Source organism: Cygnus atratus, chromosome 1 (genome assembly GCF_013377495.2).
Source record: "Cygnus atratus isolate AKBS03 ecotype Queensland, Australia chromosome 1, CAtr_DNAZoo_HiC_assembly, whole genome shotgun sequence".
NCBI classification, from domain to species: Eukaryota; Metazoa; Chordata; class Aves; order Anseriformes; family Anatidae; genus Cygnus; species Cygnus atratus.
The window spans coordinates 103444907-103462955 of NC_066362.1; the positions used below are offsets into that span (position 1 = coordinate 103444907).

At 41.2% G+C, this 18049-nt stretch overlaps 1 protein-coding gene and 1 long non-coding RNA gene across 2 annotated transcripts; one reads left to right on the forward strand and one right to left on the reverse strand.

The window, feature by feature from the left end:
• Positions 1-238: 238 nt before the first annotated feature.
• Positions 239-3964, forward strand: FGF23 (fibroblast growth factor 23). The gene is made up of 3 exons (XM_035545928.2): positions 239-543; positions 2464-2567; positions 3038-3964. Exons 1-3 carry the CDS (start codon positions 321-323, stop codon positions 3473-3475), a joined length of 765 nt encoding a protein of 254 aa, XP_035401821.1. The 5' UTR covers positions 239-320; the 3' UTR covers positions 3476-3964.
• A 350-nt stretch (positions 3965-4314) lies between these two features.
• LOC118247710 (uncharacterized) lies at positions 4315-8929 on the reverse strand. The gene is made up of 3 exons (XR_004778525.2): positions 8826-8929; positions 6374-6458; positions 4315-5231 (listed from the first exon to the last, which is right to left on the reverse strand). It is a non-coding gene; the product is annotated as an uncharacterized LOC118247710 (long non-coding RNA).
• Between the last annotated feature and the right edge of the window lie 9120 nt (positions 8930-18049).

Below are 18049 nucleotides of genomic sequence, written 5' to 3' on the forward strand. Positions count from 1 at the left end.
AACATTTGAACATATGATTAGCTGTTGTGAGCTGTCTTTAGAAACCTTACATTTTTCCTCCCCACACCTTACCCAGAGATCCTACGTGCTTTCCTTCCCTTGAGGTTTTGGGACACTTAAAATGTTGCTTTGACAAAAATCAAGGATGTGGAGAAGTTTTTCCTGTGTGATGTCATTTTGCTGCCCTTTATAAGCCTCTGCAAAGAAGAAGGGAACCTATCCGAGAATTCTCACTCCAGGCACATGCAAACAAGGGAAAGCAAGAAGCACAGAGAAGTATCAAGTTTCAGATACCAACCAGCCGCTACGAGCAGAGAGCCATGCCACAGACTAGTCCCTACAGCTGCCTGGAGCACATGCTGCTTGTACTCTGTAGCCTGAAGGCTACAGTCGCCTTTCCCAACTCCTCTCCACTGCTGAATCCCAGCTGGGGGAATGGAGATCGCCTGATGCACCTGTATACATCTTCAGAGAGGAACAGCTTCCATCTCCAAATCAATGCTGATGGCTATATTGATGGTGTTCCTCATCAAACCATATACAGTAAGTAGCTTACTATGGACCCTCAGTCTTCACAGGAACAGGGGAGGGAGGACAAGACTTTTGTTTTCTCGCTACCTGTAGAAAATTCCATCCTCTTGTTAGGTATTGGGACAGAGGAGTGTAGCTATGGGATGGAAAACACACACAATTATAATGCTCCTTTTGTATAACAAATACAATTGCTTCAAAGAAATATAGCAGGTGGGAAATTTCTTTCATTGTCTCAGAGCACTACATTTCTACGGTTGTTGTAATCCTCTTCAAGCAAAAACAACCTGAATTATCCTTCACTGCATGATTTTACCACAGTTTCTTATGGAAGTTCCTGTTAGAGTTTGGTGATATGTCCCAAAGAGCTACTTCACATTGCAGTGACAGCATTTTACTGCAGAAAGTCATCGCAGTACCAGTTGGGGAACTGATTGTGTCCGTAGAATCTTTATTCTGGGGTAGAGAGCTGCTAAATACTAAAGCTAGGTCATGTCCTTTCAAATATAACAGTAGCTCTCTTTATTTAAAATTGGTTTGTAAGGCAACCTTCAAATTCTTATGTCTAAAGAAGGTGCGTGGCACATACTCAACTGTGCATAGAACATGAGTAAATAAGCATGAAACATTTGATTAAATGGGGGGAAATTGCAGAAGGCCAGACCATCATAAATGAAGTGCTATGCCCTTGGAGTTCATGAGAAGTAAACATCCCCTTTTGTAACTAAAATCTTCTATCATAGTTTATTTTCATGGAAAATTCAGGTATCCTTTGCTGAATGCCTGCCCAAACAGCATAACTAGTTGAAAAAATGTTGTTGCTCTTGTTGTTTATTTGTTTGTTACATATTTTTTTTAAGACACAGGGTTGTTTCATAGGATTCCAAAATTACTTCTCTTCTAGCATCACTCAAATCACAAGTAGCTATGCACCATAAAGTCATTTATATCATTACCACATAGCATGTTCTTCACCAACACAATGAAAAATGTAAACATATCTTGTGATATTTGTGTAGAACTATATAAGGGAAAAAAAGGTATTTTGAAAAGTTGTAATTTATTAAGGAGAAAAAAGGATCAAGTTTCACTATTTTTTCTTTTAAGGAATTACTGATGAAACACTTGTAAGAATGCCTGTGCTGTCTTGCTGCTATTCTTCCTGCGTATTTATAGGTTTTATAAAACTTACTTTTAAGTATGTTGGTCAAGAACCAGGGAGAGATTGTCGACAATAACAGCCAGCAAAATATCATGTTTTGCCAATATCTGCCATGAAACAAAACCACCTATATTTGGAATGGTAGAATAGGAAAGGTGGAAATCAGACAGATAAAGAGGTCATGAAAGGGAAGGTGACTGAATCTCTGCCAGGTCACCACAGCGCCACTCAGACGCCAGGTAAATAAGAAGTCCAAAGTGCTGCACAGACTGGGCGGAGGCTGGGTGTATACAGCTCTCCTGGGTAGGACCTAAGGGTTACAGTAGGCACCAAATCAAATGCAGCACACTCCGTTTGAGAAGATGACAAACCATCTACTGTGATGAGTGGATCAAGTGAAGTTACTTTTCTGCCTTTAATTGGTATTGCAACACTCCTCCCTGTCATGGCCAGTGACAGAAGAAAGAGCAATGGCCCCAGACTGGGGTTTGGGACTTCAATTAGGATGTTAGAAAAAAAATGTCTTTGAGATTCTATTGTTGCACTGGAACAGGGCAACCAGAGAGGTGGTAGCATCTCCACCCTGGGAGCTGTCCAAGGCTCAGACGAAGCCACAGATATATCTAGGGTGCACAATAGTCTCAATTCGCATGGGAAGTGGGTTCAGACTCCTCAGAGGACGCTTCCAGACACCATTCCTGTGGACCAGTAAGGCAAGGGTGCAGTGTCAAACTGGGTCCTGGATTTGACATCTTTGTTTTCTTAAACAGGTGCCTTAATGATCAAGTCTGAGGGTGCTGGCTGTGTAATAATCACAGGTGTGAAGAGTGGACGCTACCTATGCATGGACATGAAAGGAAACATCTTTGGATCGGTGAGCCACCTTTACTAAGACTCGGCTAGGGCAAATCTGTATAACTACAGCAGGAGGATGCAGATTTAAGCAAGCTGACAACCTGCCATTTAAATTAAAATTTCTTTTTTGATTGTATTGAATTGTAGAGCTGACAAAAATAATTTGAATTCCTGTCGGGATAAATGAGAGCAGAATGAGATCCAATGAGATCTTACAATCTTGCTGTAGTGTAGATCCACAGGTCGGGAGTAGCTGAAACAATGCAGCCCTCTGAAAGAAATAAGTGTTATCTGAGTAATACCTAAGTTGAAAATGTAGGCATCCATAATAGATTTACTTTTAACTGAGCCTGAGTTACAGAGCTGGCAGATAAGAAAACACTCTGCTGAAAGATCTCATTTCTCTTTCCATCTTTAATTGGCACTTGTCTTTTACCAAATGCCTTCGATCACAGTTGTCATTCTTTTTTTTTTTCTTTTTTTTTTAAGCACTACTTCAGTCAAGAGGACTGTGTGTTCAACCATAGGACACTGGAAAATGGATATGATGTGTACCAATCTCCCAAGCACAACTTTCTGGTTAGCTTAGGCAGAGTTAAACAAGCTTTTTTCCCTGGTATGAATCTACCACCGTACTCCCAGTTTTTGTCCAGGAGAAACGAAATCCCTTTGTTTCGATTCAACACACCTGAGCCCCACAGAAACACTAGAAGTGCAGATATTGATCCAATGGATCCTCACCAGATCCTGGTCCCACAGAGAAAGGTCTCCGCATTAGGATCTCAGCTGCAGCTACAAACAGACTTTTCCCACATGCCCAGGGAACCCATGAGAATCAATCAGAATGATGTGGTCAACCCAGATGACCCACATGCCATGATGGATGCCAGGAGGTACGCAAGTCCTCGCTTTTATACTACAAGATAACTGGGGCCACCTGCAAATTGATGACATGCGTGAGTGAATATAATAGACAAAAGGAGGTGCCTAGCACACTCAATTTCTAACTCTTAAGATGGCTATTAGAAAACTGAAAGATACTGGGAAAAAATCCTTTATTTCAAATTTTGTCCTTACAGATGATAGTTCACTGAAAAAAAGAAAAGGGAAAAAAAAAAAAAAAAAAAGAGTTGCACTCTGCTTTACTGGAAAGAAGATATATTTTCAAAAAGAATAATAGAAACCAAATATTTTAAGGTCTGAATTACCTTTAGTATGCATCAGTGAGAAACAAAATTCACTGGAATGAATGGGAAACTGATGTTGTATTACTGATGTAGCTTGGAAGAGACTTGGGCCCTGGAGCAACTGAGATTCCAGCAGAAGCAGAGAATCCTCTTACCAGCTCACTTGCAAGCACAGCAGACTAACTAACCAATGGTGTGTTATATTATTATCTAAAACTTATGATATATGTTTTTAGCTGTTAAGATTGGAACTTCATCTCTTTTCATGCCTGAAAAGTGACCACTCTGCTGTTAAAAAAAAAAAAAAAAAAAGCACACAAGGAAAACTGGAGTAACTGACAGGAGAACAAGGATCAAATAATTTTGTCTAGAAAGAGTCATTTCTGACACATATTGATTCCAAGCTGAGGTTTAGAAAAAGAAGAGCTGATATCACCATTTATTAAGTCCTTTTCTATCACACCTCTCTATTCACTTAATTGTAATGACGCATTATAGAAATATAATGTAGAAACATTCATTACTTTTGCATATTTCCAACAGAGAGATAAGTAACAGAAATATTAATTACCAATAGTGTGTCAAATAGGTTGTGGGTTGTTTTTTTTCACAGTGATAGGCTGGGGTTTTTTTTTGTTTGTTTGTTTGTTTGTTTTTGCACAGTGTTTAACTCTGCACAGTGCTGAATTTTGGGGAAAAAAGTCCCTGCAAATTATGCCTCATAGACATTAAACTATTAACAGTTAATGAAGACTCTCATCTAATAAGTGAAAATGAGGTGTGTATTTAGAAAAGTTTGGCATCAATGTTTTTATCTAATTCTGAGCAGGTATCAGATGATTTATGTCTGTAAGAGTGAAATTACCTAAATATGATCGAATCTCTAAATGTTGACAAAACTTAGACATCTAGATTGGAATATACTATGGGTAAGTTTATTTGTCAAAATATGACCTCAATATATCCATTTGACATTTACGAATCTTTAGTTAAGATGAGATATTTGCAGAGCAGAGCTTTCATTGTAATTTAGGTGTCAAACTGTTAACTGGTAGAATTCAGTATAGCTTCACTGGTTTTAGTGGAGCTATATTCAGGACTCTGAAAATTGTATACATATTTAGTCATTTTTCTCCTTTATTCCTTTTACTTTTAATCCCATCTTCCTGGAATTCTAAATCTGAGTAATTCTGAAAAAGCTTTTCTTGATGTGCTCCAGCAGAAATCAATAGCATCAGAAGTCAACAGCTGGAGAAAAATCCAGCGTGGTAGATATATGAGAAGGGTTTTACGTTTTGGTGTGCATGTGCTTTCTGTCAAGGTGCAGAACCTTCTGTTTTGTTTACTTAGTATATTTAACAGTCTGACACCATTCTGAAAATGGTACATTTGGCCAGTTTTCTTGGCAATAACACAAAAGATGTCGGGCTAGATTCTGGTCCTGTTCTTCCTACTGTCTGGTGAAGTAATTCACTGAAGTGACTGGAACTGCATCACTGTAACAAGATCAAAGTAAGACCCACTAAGTTCTTTTTTTTTCATGGAAATTCTGGATTTAGCACAGGGTCTGTCCTGCTGACAGCATTTAAAACCTATTTATATATGCATATATAGTGATATACATACAATATATTTATTTATTTACAACCTCCAGGTAGTTATGTTAGAATAATCATAAGGCCTGATTCTGCTGCTACAATAGTTTTGCCACTTGGCATGATTCGCAATTCATACAAGTACCTAGGAGCACAGGACAATTCAAATGATTAGGATTAGACCAAGAATTGTGTCTCACAATTTATTATTTTTCATCCTCTAAACTCATCATGTTTATAATTAGTTTCTAAGGAAAATAAGTGATTCTAATGGACTGGGAGAATTGAAGAGCAGGGGGATAAGTTGTGTATTTTCTTTCTTATTCAAAATACCACAAGACTTTTTACCTTGCTGTTTATGTGGTGAACAGGTATTGTTTTATTTGTGGTTTAGTTTAATATTTTTACTTGATTTCTTTACCATTCTTCTTGGCTTTTCTCCTTGAGAACTCTGGACTGCAATTACAGAAGCAAAAGTTTAATTTTGCATAAATTGTTCTAAGCTCCAGAGAGCTCTCCAGGACTATGAGTCGACAGATTTACAAGTTTTAATCATGAAAAATTCTGTCTCAATCCATATCAAGCTTTAATGACAAAATCCTGTGGGGTTATATCTCTATGCCATCTCTATATTCATGCATCATAACAAAGTAAGAAGGGTTGCTCACTCCACGAGTAGCCAGGAGATTTAGTCCCTATGCTAAGAGTGAATGCACAGTAATTTTTGCATCAAAAACATATTTGTAACTACAAAGAAATGTAGTGAATGTGTCAAAAGAATTAGTTATTCAAAGGAGATGCTGGCCATCACCAGCTAGTAAGAAAGCATTACTCTATATTTTAATATTTCAATATTTATTTATTTATTTGGGTGGGTTTGAAGTCCCATAGAATATTTATAAATATTTATAACAATGTATTATAGTGACCATTTCCTTTTATAAAATACCAATAAACTTTTCCTTCTCTCAGAGTGGTGGATTTTGCATTGTTTGTTCAAGCCCCCCATTTCAGAAAAAACTTGAATGGACAAATGGTACTACCTGTGTCTGATAATGTGAGTCCGACTGTCCTCTGTGATTCTCAGCTTCATAGATTACAGGTTCCTGGGTGTTTCATGCACCACACCTGTGAAAGTTGTGTGAAAGATGATGAGAAATCAAAGCCTTAGTGGGTCTAAACTGACTGTGAAGAGATTGCCACCTCTACTGGGACACTGCTTCTGCAACGCAAAAGTAATGGAAAACTGCTGGTCTAGTAATTCAGTCCTGCTGGGAAATGCTTGTGATCCTGACTCGATCTCATAATAAAAGGCATTAGGTAAATTACTGTTACTTCTATCTTATTGCTGCTCATACAAAGTATTCTTTCTCCATTCCTAAGGCCATGATCAGGCTGTTTTGCAGCAAACAGGTCACAGATTGAAAAAATTGCAGAAACTCCCTTTCTGCAATGGTATCCAGGCCCACAAAGACTTAACAGACACCCTCAAAATGGCAAAGGGCCCATGGGTCTGATAAATTATTTCCTTGTAGTGCTCCCTCACCGCAGACACTCTGTGGCTCTCTGTACTGTACACTCCATGTTAGTGATAGTCATTAGTAGCATCCTTTGCATCTTCCATGGTGCCAATACCAAGAGAAGCATCACATTACTATGTACCACAGTACTGTTGCACTTTGTGGCTAAGAAGAGAGTGGTCTTCAGTGGGAGAGAGATCTCAGGTAGGTGGGGGTCTCTCCTCTCTCCTCCAAGACCCCTTTCTCTTCCCATTGCTATAAATTTAAGCCTGTATACTTAAAGGAGGAAGAAGCACAGCAGAAATATTCAATAAGGATTGAAGCACATGAGAAACTTTATAGAAACTTCATAAAAAAATCAGCCCGTATCATTTAGTTTCCCACACATTTGGAATCTCAGTACTGACTTGGGACCTTTCAAGCTCATTCACAGTAAGGTGTGCACAGGGAAATAAAAAGAAGCGTGCTGCAGAGCAACCATGCCGTGAAGAAGAAATGGACTAGGAGATTTCTGGAATGTATGGAGGATAACTTCTTCACACAGGTGAAGAGGGAACCAACCGGGGAAGGTGCTCCGCTTGACCTGTTTTTTGTTAACAGGGAAGGTCTTGTGGGGGTGTGTTGGCTGGAAGTGATCTTGGGCACAGTGATCTGGAGATGAAAAATTCACAATCCTTGGGAAAGCAAGGAGGGTGGTCAGCAGAACTCTGGATTTTTGGAGGACTGCTTTTGGCCTATTTAGGGACCTTGTTGACAGAGTCACTTTGGAGGCAGTTCTAAAGGGCAAAGGAATCCAGGAAGGCTGGACATTCTTCAAGAATGAAATCTTGAAGGCACAGGAGCAGGCTGTCCCTGTGTGCCAAAAGACAAGCTGGTGAGGAAGAAGAGCATCCTTGCAGTTCTTTTGGAACTCAGAAAGAAAAAGAAAGTTGAAAGAAGGTTGCAGACAACATGGGAGGACTACAAAGATCCTTTATTGTTTGTGGGGAGAAATATAGTGATGAGAGATGAGGAAAAGGCTCTAGTGCTTAATGCCTTCTTTGCATCAGTTTTTATTAGTAGGACTAATTGTTCTTGTGGTACCCAGCCCACTCAGCTGAAAGAGACAGGGAGAAGAATGAAGCCCTTATAATCCAAGAGGAAATCTGAGGAACCTGATCTTCTTCCATGATAAGATGACATGCTTACAGGACAAGGGAAAAGGTGTGGTTGGTGTTTACTCAGACTTTAGCAAAGCATCTGATACTATTTCCCATAGCATTCTCATGGAGGAACTGGCTGCTCACTGGCTGCTGATGCATGTACTGTTTGCTGGGTAAAAAAATGGCAGGATGGCTGGGCCTAAAGGGTCATTGTGAATAGAGTTATATCCAGTTAGAGGACAAGTGGTGTTCCCCAGGGCTCAGTCCTGGGGACAGTTTTCTTTAAGATTTTTATCAACAATCTTGATGAAGGATTGAGTGTTCCTTCAGTAACTTTGCAGACGATAACAAGTGAGGTGGGACTGACAATCTTCTTGAGGGTAGAAAGACTTTGCAGAGGGCTCTGGATAGGCTGGATCAATGAGCTGTGTCCAACTGTATGGCATTCAACAAGGCTAAGTGCCAGGTCCTGCACTTGTGTCATAACAACCCAATGCAGTGGTATAGGCTTGGGGAAGAGTGGCTGGAAAGTTGCCCAGCAGAAAAGGACCTGGGGGTATTGGTTGATAGCCAACTGAACACGGGCCAGCAGTGCTCAGATGGCCAAGAAGGCCAACGGCATCCTGGCTTGTATCAGGAATAGTGTGGCAGAGGATTAGGGATTCTGTGATTCTATGTCCACAGGCACTCACCAGTGACTGCTTCAGCTCTCAAAGAACCTTCTTTCACATCATCTCCCCCATCACGGTTCCTTCCTTCCTTTTGCAGCACCATGCATACTTTCTTTCTAAAACCAGACACAGAGAAGGAAACCCATCCCACCTCAGGCTTACCATCTCACTGGTCTATTGTGTAGTTTATGGCATCTGCCAGTTCCCAGTCTTTTGTTCCCCCTGGGTTATTTCCGGATCTCAGCAGAATTCAGCCTTGATGTGTCTGAGAAGGATAATGTGGCACAATAATCACCTAATTAGTCTTACAGCATTTTTCTCACTGTTCATTATTGATTACTCACAAGCCCACATAGAACAACAGCTCCCACATAAATTCAGCTGTGGATTTATCTTCTTCTATACAACTGTGAATTGAATGGAGCATCTATTTACTTATGTAAGGATGAAAGGAAATTTAACCCAATGTGGCTTTAATCTAAACTGTATTTCTTCTGATTCTCCCGCCTGTCACACGGATGTGCACAGTGAACATGCCTCATGTCAGGTCATATGAGTCAATGTGCCACATGCTTACCACGGATTATCATGTTGTCCCAAGTAGCTTCAAATCAAACATAACACAGTGTTCACAGAACAGGACCCCTAGGCTCTGGGGTGATGTAAAGAGATGATAAAGGCAGTGAGAACATGGGGAAGGAGGGAGCCCTGATGCTTACCCTCCCTGCCTCTCACTGTGGGGTTGTCCTACAGGAAGATCCAAACCTCCTGTGAACACCATTGCTGCTGATACAGAGCCCCTCAGAATCTAGGCTGGATCCTGGCAGCCCACTCTGGAGAGCACTAAAATGTTCTAGGCAGGAGTGTGCCAGTGTATAAGAAACATAGTTTTTCAGATCTTCATATCTTAGGCAGAACATTTTTTTTCCCTTATGTTTTTCTTACAGTCATATAAGATCACAGAATACTAGAATAACGTAGAATGCTGTTGGTTGGAAGGGACCTTAAAGACCATCCAGTTCCAACCCCTGTGCTGTGGGCAGGGACACCTCCCACTAGACCAGGTTGCCCAAAGCCCCATCCAGCCTGGCCTTGAACACCTCCAGGGATGGGGCATCCACAGCTTCTCTGGGCAACCTGTGCCAGTGCCTCACCACCCTCATGGTTAAGAATTTCTTCCAGATATCCGATCTAACTCCACCCTCTTTTACTTTAAAACTGTTACCCCTTGTCTATTGCTACACTTCTTGATAAAGAGTCCCTCTCCATCTTTCATATAGGCCCCATTTAGGCACCAGAAGACCACTATAAGGTCTCTCTGGAGCCTTCTTCAGGCTGAGCAACCCCAACGCGCCTGACTACTCTGGTGGCCTTCTATGATGGAGTGACTGCATCAGATAAGAAGGGAAGACTAACTTATATCATCTACCTGGACTTCTGTAAGGCATTTGACACAGTCCCACATGACATCCTGATCTCCGGATTGGAGGGGTATGTATTTGATGGTTGGACCATTCAGTGGATAAGGATAGGCTTGAAGGCTGCACCCAGAGAGTGGTTGTCAATGGCTCTATGTCCAGGAGGAGGCCAGTGACGAGTGGTGTCCCTCAGGGGTCTGTCTTGGGACTGGTACTCTTGAAATCTTTATCAACAACAGACAATGGGATCGAGTGCCCCTTCAGCAAGTTTGCAGATGACACCAAGCTGAGTAGTGCAGTCAATGCAACAGAAGGAAGGGATGCCATCCAAAGGGACCTGGACAAGCTTGAGAAGTGCACCCACGTGAACTTAATGAGGTTCAACAAGTCTAAGTGCAAGGTGCTGCAACTAGGGCAATCCCAACATGAGTACAAACTGGGTGAAGAACTCCTTGAGAGCAGCCCTGCAGAGAAGGACTTGGGGTTCTGGTGGACGAAAAGCTTGACATGAGTCAGGAGTGCTCACTTGCAGCCCAGAAGGCCAACGGCATCCTGGGCTGCATCAACAGAGGAGTGGCCAGCAGGTCGAGGGAGTGGATTGTCCCCCTCTGTTCTGCCCTTGTGAGGCCCCACTTGGAGTGTTGCGTCCAGTTCTGGAGCCCCCAGCACAAGAAGGTTGTAGAGCTGTTAGAATGGGTCCAGAGGAGGGCCACAAAAATGATCAGATGGCTGGAGCACCTCTCCTGTGAAGAAAGGCTGAAAGAGCTAGGGGTGTTCTGCCTGGAGAAGAGAAGGCTCTGGGCAGACCTCATTGCAGCCTTTCAATATTCAAAGGAGAGTTATAAAAAAAATGGAGAGCAACTTTTTGCTTAGGCAGACAATGACAGGACAAGGGGGAGTGGTTTTAAAATAAAAGAGGGGAGATTTAAATTCGACGTTAGGAGGAAATTCTTCACTCAGAGAGTGGTGAGGCACTGGAACAGGTTGCCCAGAGAAGCTGTGGATGCCCCGTCCCTGGAGGTGTTCAAGGCCAAGCTGGATGTGGCTTTGAGCAACCTATTCTAGTGGTGGGGGGGGTGGAACTGGATGATCTTTACAGTCCTTTCCAACCCAAACTGTTCTATGATTCTATGGTCTGCATGCTTGCTGAAGGTGCAGTCAATCCTACTGTCCTAGTTGCCAACAAAGATGTTAATTAATACCAATCCCAACAGAAACCCCTGAGGGATTTCCACTCATCCCTCATCTCTACCTGGACATAAAGCTGTTGACTGCAACTCCTTGCATGCAGCTATTCAGCACATTCCTTTTCTACTGAGTGGTCCATCTGTCAAATCCATTTCTCTCCACATTGGAGACAAGGGTGCCATGCAGGACTGTGTCAAATGATTTGCACAAGTCTGGACAGATGACATCAGTTGCTTATACTGTTTCTTGTCAACAGCTCCTTCAGGACTATGTCCCATGGCTGTGGTTTATGTCTGTTTTTATTCCTCATGTATGAATCAGTTAAAACAGTTTTGTTACAGGCTTGAAATTTTTGATAGTATTTTCACAGGTTTTACAGTACTCTGGGTGCTTTCGGGGCATATTGGTAGGACAAGACCCCACATACCACTGCTGTGTAGACTATCACCTGCAGCAAAAACGCTGTCAGCTAAGTAGGAGATCAAGGAGCCTGACCCCATATCTACCACAGGGCGTGATCACCCTGATGTGAAGTTACCCCTTGCTTCCTTACAGAGCTGACATGATGGTGAAAGACAAGGAGAAAAAGGAGAAGAAAGAGGAGTGGCTGACAAATGGCAGGTGTCCATCTGATCACATGGTATTACATAGAGCTTGGCAGTTTGTCGCAGCATGACAATTTCAAGCTGGATTTGCCTTTGGAGCACAATAGTTTGCAGAGAAGGAGGAAGGAATGAAGTAAGTGTGCGACAGGAAAGCAGAAATGAGAGAAATAGCATGGAAATCTGAGGAAGGGAACACAGCATCAGTACCAGCAGGCTGTAGAGGTTCAAGAAGGGTGCAGTAGTCAGGGACTATGGTATAAGGAGCACATGGACAGGAATATCTGTCACAATCCAAGATCACCACAGCTGAGAAGAACGCATGAAATAAGAGTCATGCTGAGGTCCATACTGTTCTCTGTGGTTTGACTCCTTTTAGTATAAATGACCAATATTTAGATGAAAATCACAGGATAGTTGCAGATGTGCTGTATGACGCAAAATTCTTCTAAGCTATCGAACACAGAGGAAAATTAAGTTGATATACCAGAGGGAAAAGTAATTACCTGCTGGTTTAAAAAAAAAAAAAAAGTAAATTTGATGTTCTGAGCTGTTCCACAGTGTTTGGGATGAATCTGGACCCACTTAAAGTGAAATACAAATGCACAAATGTCCATGTTGTGACCTCAACATTGGGTTACGAAATTAATGTCTGCAGTACAGGCTCTGCTTCCGGTAGATGGATATGCCAGAATAAAGTAGGCAGAATCTCACATTTGGTATTGCATTAAAGTACCCTTTTATGGAGAAAAAAATAAAGTGGCCTACTTCATTTGCCTGGGTGGGGTTTTGGAATTACAGTAGCTTGATGTAACCTTCTACCTTCTCTCTAGAGGTCCTCGTATTGCCTTTGGCCAGTGCTCTTTTCTCTAGAGCAGACGCAGATGCAAGGGCACGGAGCAGAGGGGATTAAGCTAGGCGCTTACACAGCCCCTAGCTATTCTCTCTATTGCTGAATGCAAATTGTGTAATTTTACAAACTACTCTTCAGTAATAATCCCGTAATCCTTTCCTCTTCCCAAACTTTCAACATGAATACAGCAACAAGCTTGTACGACTTTCAACATTTTTCCTTCATCCTTTGTTTAATAATAATAACAGACAGTTGCATAAAGCCCAGAACAAAAAGTTTTTGCAAAACATTGATAAGCCCCTCAGTTTCCTTTTGATATGCGCTAGGCTGCTGGTGGACTTGCCAGCACAAGATCAAAGGCTGTTACTGCTTTAGGTATAATCACAGAATGTTAGGGATTGGAAGGGACCTTGACAGATCATCTAGTCCAATCCTCCTGCCAGAGTATGAACACCTAAATCATGTCACACAGGAACACATCCAGGCAGGTTTTTGAAAGTCTCCAGAGAAGGAAACTCCACAACCACCCTGGGCAGCCTGTTCCAGTGCTCTGTCACCCTCAGCATTAAGAAGTTTCATCTCATAATTAAGCGGAACCTCCTATGTTCCAGATTGCACCCATTGCCCCTTGTCCTATCACTGGGTGTCACTGAGAAGAGCCTGGCTCCATCCTCCTGACACTCACCCTTTACACATTTATAAACATTAATGAGGTCACCCCTCAGTCTCCTCTTCTCCAAGCTAAAGAGACCCAGCTCCCTCAGCCTTTCCTCATAAGGGAGATGCTCAACTCCCTTAATTGTCCTTATGGCTCTGCACTGGACTAATAAAGAAGCACTAAGTACCTCCTAGCACGAGTCACACCTGCTGAGCATAAAACATAATCTCCTGCAGCCACTATTTCTGCTCTCCTGCCTGCTATGCAGGCTGTGGTTGAGTTTTCTTCATCACCCACCATACTGTTGTCTTCCCTACCCTTGTCTTCACCCTTACCTTGATCTAACAGGGATTCACTCCCTTTTTTGATTACTTGCCTGATTCTGTGCTTTTCAGAAGACCACAGACCCTCTGAGAAAGTCCACAGTTAGGAGAAAAGGAAGAGGCTTTTGGGAGGATTTATGCTGAAGTTGCAGGACAAAAAACATTTCTGCAGCCTTATCACATAAGCACACGTGATTTTCACAGGGATGAATGAAGTTTTATTCTTATTAATCAAAATCAAGAGCAACATAAATAAAAAAGCCTGCTAGTCACAGGCCTCATTCAATACCAATGAAGGTAATGAGGCTACTCAATCAAATATGAGAACCCTGAAGTTTTTTACTTGGAGTTGCTGTCCTTCCAGCAGAGGAAGATGAAGCATGAAAGTTCACACCTGGTTCAGTCTCCTGTCCCTGACGACATTGTTTTAGATCCTAAAGCATTAGATTTAGATTCACAGCCCGACTAGAACTTTTGTATTTCCTTTATTCTTTTAATTCTCTAAGTCTTCACTAACCTACCACATCCCATTCTACTTTGCATTGATAAATGCTTGATCTGGGTAATAACTTACAGAAATCTGAGAATTTGATTATTAACTTAATTGAAGAAAATGTGATTTTGCTGAAGCAAGGGAAAGCTCCATACTGCAAACAGCAGACTGGGTAAGCACAAACCTGTTCCAGAACTCTGGGCAAAACTTCATCCCCAACAATTCTTCACTGTATTTGAACAACATCTGGTGCATAAGCCAGGAGACCGCTTGCTGAGGCAAAGGAACAATCCTAGACACAGCACAAATATTTTCAGGACTGATTTTAAGACACAAGAAGTAGTAAGATCAGCAATATAACTAAAGATAACCTCAATTTCTATGGTTTTTGATGCTTTACTGTTGGAAATCCTTCTGCAGAGTAAGCCTCTCCTTCAACCCTATTCTGAGCATGTAAACAAGATGCAAGACTTGTAATATTCATCTGCACATCAGTGAATTTCATTCTTGTCTTAGCTTTCAGGGTAAGCAATTCGCCTAGGAAGGTACAGTTTAGAAAGAGGAGCTTTCTTATGTGAAATCATAGAATGGCTTGGGTTGGAATGGCCCTTAAAAATTATCTAGTTCCACCCCCACCCCACAGCCATAGGCAGGGATGCCACCCACTAGATCAGGTTGCCCAGAGGCTCATCCTGGTCTTGAACACCTCCAGGGATGGGGTATCCAAAACCTCTATGGGCAATCTGTTCTAGTGCCTCACTGCCCTCTGAGTGAGGGATTTACGGATTTCCTCCCAACATCGCATCTAAATCTTTCCTCTTTTAATTTAAAACCATTCCCCTATTCCTGTCATTATCTGACTGAGCAAAATATTGTCTACCCACTCATCCCAAAACTAATCATGCATTAAACACCAACTCCTGGACCTATTGATAAGAGGCAAACTTTTACGAAAAGTTGTTGGTGTTTATCTAATTTAAAAAGGGCTTTGGTTTAACTTGGATCATTGGCTTGAATTTTCAAGGTAGAATTACATTTCTCACCTCCTCCTCAAAGGTGACAAAAATCAATGTTGCAGGCGCAATCTCATCAGTGTTCATACAATGGCATTAATGTCTCTGGTCAAGGTAAGGAGTCATCTTTCAGGATCAGGCTTATCTTTCTAAATGCAACAACACCAACTACCCATAGTAAGTCAGATTTATATTACACAAATTATTTTCCTCTGTTGTTCTCAGCAACCTCCAGCTCGTAGTGGACATTCTTGTCATTGGTTTCAAAGTGCATGAACTTGCAGTCTGTTGTAGCTGGTTTTATAACATTTCCTTAACCCCACTCCTCAATTTCATCATTTCTTCCCCTACGTGATATTCTGATCCACTTATTAATAATGCCTCCCCACATTTCCACATTGCTATATTTTTACTCAAAGTCATTAAAAAAAAGTCCCATGAGAAACCTACTCTCAGTGCTTGACCTCAAATGCTACTACTTAATCATATGCCTCGAAATTGCTTGCATACCTATTTCACTTTCTTTCCCTAGTAATATATATATATTTTTCCAGTTGAGCTGAGGGTTCACACCATTGCATTGTACCAAGTGTTCAATTAAAATTCACCTGGATCATATTCCATCACTATTCCCTTGCCTAGACATCAGTTATTTCAAAGAACTATCAGTTTAATGTGACCTACCTATGGCAAAACCTTATTTAATTATATCCCAGGTTTCATGTACCACTCTGCTTGTGATTACATTCTTCTTCAGGATTTGTTCTAAAGCTTTGGATGTTAAGGTCAAACTAACTGTTCTGTAGGATTACTTTGTCCTCTGTTCTCTAATAAAAAATATTTTATTTCCTATTCTCTAGTCATACAGTTCCACACCCAGCTTGACAGATCTATTTAAAATTCTTGCTTTCAGACATGTAATTTTAGATGTGCTTTCAGAATTCTGGAATAAAGATTAGTCATTTCCCCTGACAGAAGCATGCTAAATTCTTTAGTTTTTGGCTTTAAACGTGGTATTTTCCCTATCCTCAATCCCATTATCCATCTTTTTTTTACCCTAGTGTTCAACACTACTGTAAATGAAGCAATGCATTTTGGAGATATAATTCAAAACTACCTAATCTCTATTCCACACACTGCAACAGTTCAGGAACTCCTTCCCTTGCTCTATATTTATATGCGTATTTCAAGCTCTTTTTGCTACTTGTTGCATTATGCCAATTCTCATAATTTCATATCTAAGATACATCTTTCTGCATGATACAGCTTTCTTCCTACACTTTATAGGGTCTCTTCCCACTATTAGTAACTCTTTCTGAAATGATTATTCATCTAATTGGGACTAAAGACCTTCCTCATAATTGTTGACAACTGGGACAGAAGTTCTAGGTAATTTTTACATTCAGTTTATTTAAACAACTTTCTCCCCTTTCTTCCATATTATGTCCAATTAAGGCTCTTAAGTATTAAGCTGACCTCACTAATTTTGCAACGTTTCCCTTTCTGAAATAAAATCTTCCTTACCTCATCTTTTAATTTAAGTGAATTCAGTTAGGTCTCCAAGGCTACATACATGACTTAACTGTGCTAAGTCTACCACATCACACTTCTGTTTAGCTATGGCTTGATAAACCAACTTGGTGCCACTGTAAAAGACTAGCATGTCCCATCATGCTCCCAAATGGGTTCTGCTTGGACTTCAATATGCTACTTCAGTGAAAGTAATTACCTATTCCCAACTCATGTTTTTTATCCTTGGGGCTGCTGGTATCACCCTCTGCCTGTATTCTCAAGGCCTGTGCTATTAACCTCTGATTGTGTTCTCACGGATCCCACTACAAGCTTCTGGTGTTCAGGCAGGACATATTAAGACTCAAACATGGCCTTCTACATGCTAGGGAATCACAGAGATGTTTACAAGTGACATTAGAGCTATCTCAGTGCATGAGACCTGCCTGAACAGTGCTAGATTTACCACGCACATACAGATCATCCACACAGGTTTGTCACATCCACAGGTGTCAGGGAAACAGTTCACATACTGCACAGTTGATTTGTGCTCATGCAGCTGTTATTTGCTGGGATTACTATATATCCAAAAACCTCAGGCTTATGGCCAAAGCGCTCACAGGAGGGACACATCGAGGGAAAATTTGACATATTTCAAGCCCAGGCATGTGGGCTGTGCATCTGAGGCAGTCCCATGAAATACCAAAAGCCTGGATAAAGAATGCATCTGATCTAAATTCTGTAATAAAAAAGAGAGAGAGAGAACCAAACTATTGCAAGGACATGGCTATGTCTGGAAAACAACACCAACAGAGAACTGTGGGAATAAAGCAAGTATCTTGAAAAAAGGCCTTTACTTTAGAGGAAGGAAACCGTGATACTATCAGCACACTCTGCCAAAGTGCATGCCTGATGACTGCTAGACATTTAGCATACCTGCTAGGAGACGGCGTTGCTGGAGCCCAAACTAAAGAATAAGTGGAACTTTGAACTCATAAGGGAACTCTGAACTCACCTTTGTCTCTCCTGTCACCTTTTCCAAATCAAGCTTGGCCTTATAAAGCAATGCTTAAGCATGAACAAGGGACTCCCTACATTTTGAAGCATCACTTTCTTGGGAGTAGAGTACCATCGAACAAATAAACAGCAAAATAAAACATTAGCTTAAAGAGGGGACTGAGTTTCTTGATCTTGGCAACTGCCGTAGTCACCCTTTCCTTCTCCTGTTGTTCAACTGGAAAAGGCTGCCAAGACAGCTTTTATTTTAATCTTCACCAGTTTAAAAGATAAATTTAAAATAATCATCAGTTCTCTCAGAGCTCACTAAAG

Excerpts from the sequence above, each read along its gene's own strand:
- FGF23 (XM_035545928.2), top strand. The coding sequence starts at position 321 with ATGCCACAGACTAGTCCCTACAGCTGCCTGGAGCACATGCTGCTTGTA. Across the intron at positions 544-2,463 it reads TCCTCATCAAACCATATACA|GTGCCTTAATGATCAAGTCT; the intron begins GTAAGTAGCTTA and ends TTTCTTAAACAG. Across the intron at positions 2,568-3,037 it reads AAGGAAACATCTTTGGATCG|CACTACTTCAGTCAAGAGGA; the intron begins GTGAGCCACCTT and ends TTTTTTTTTAAG.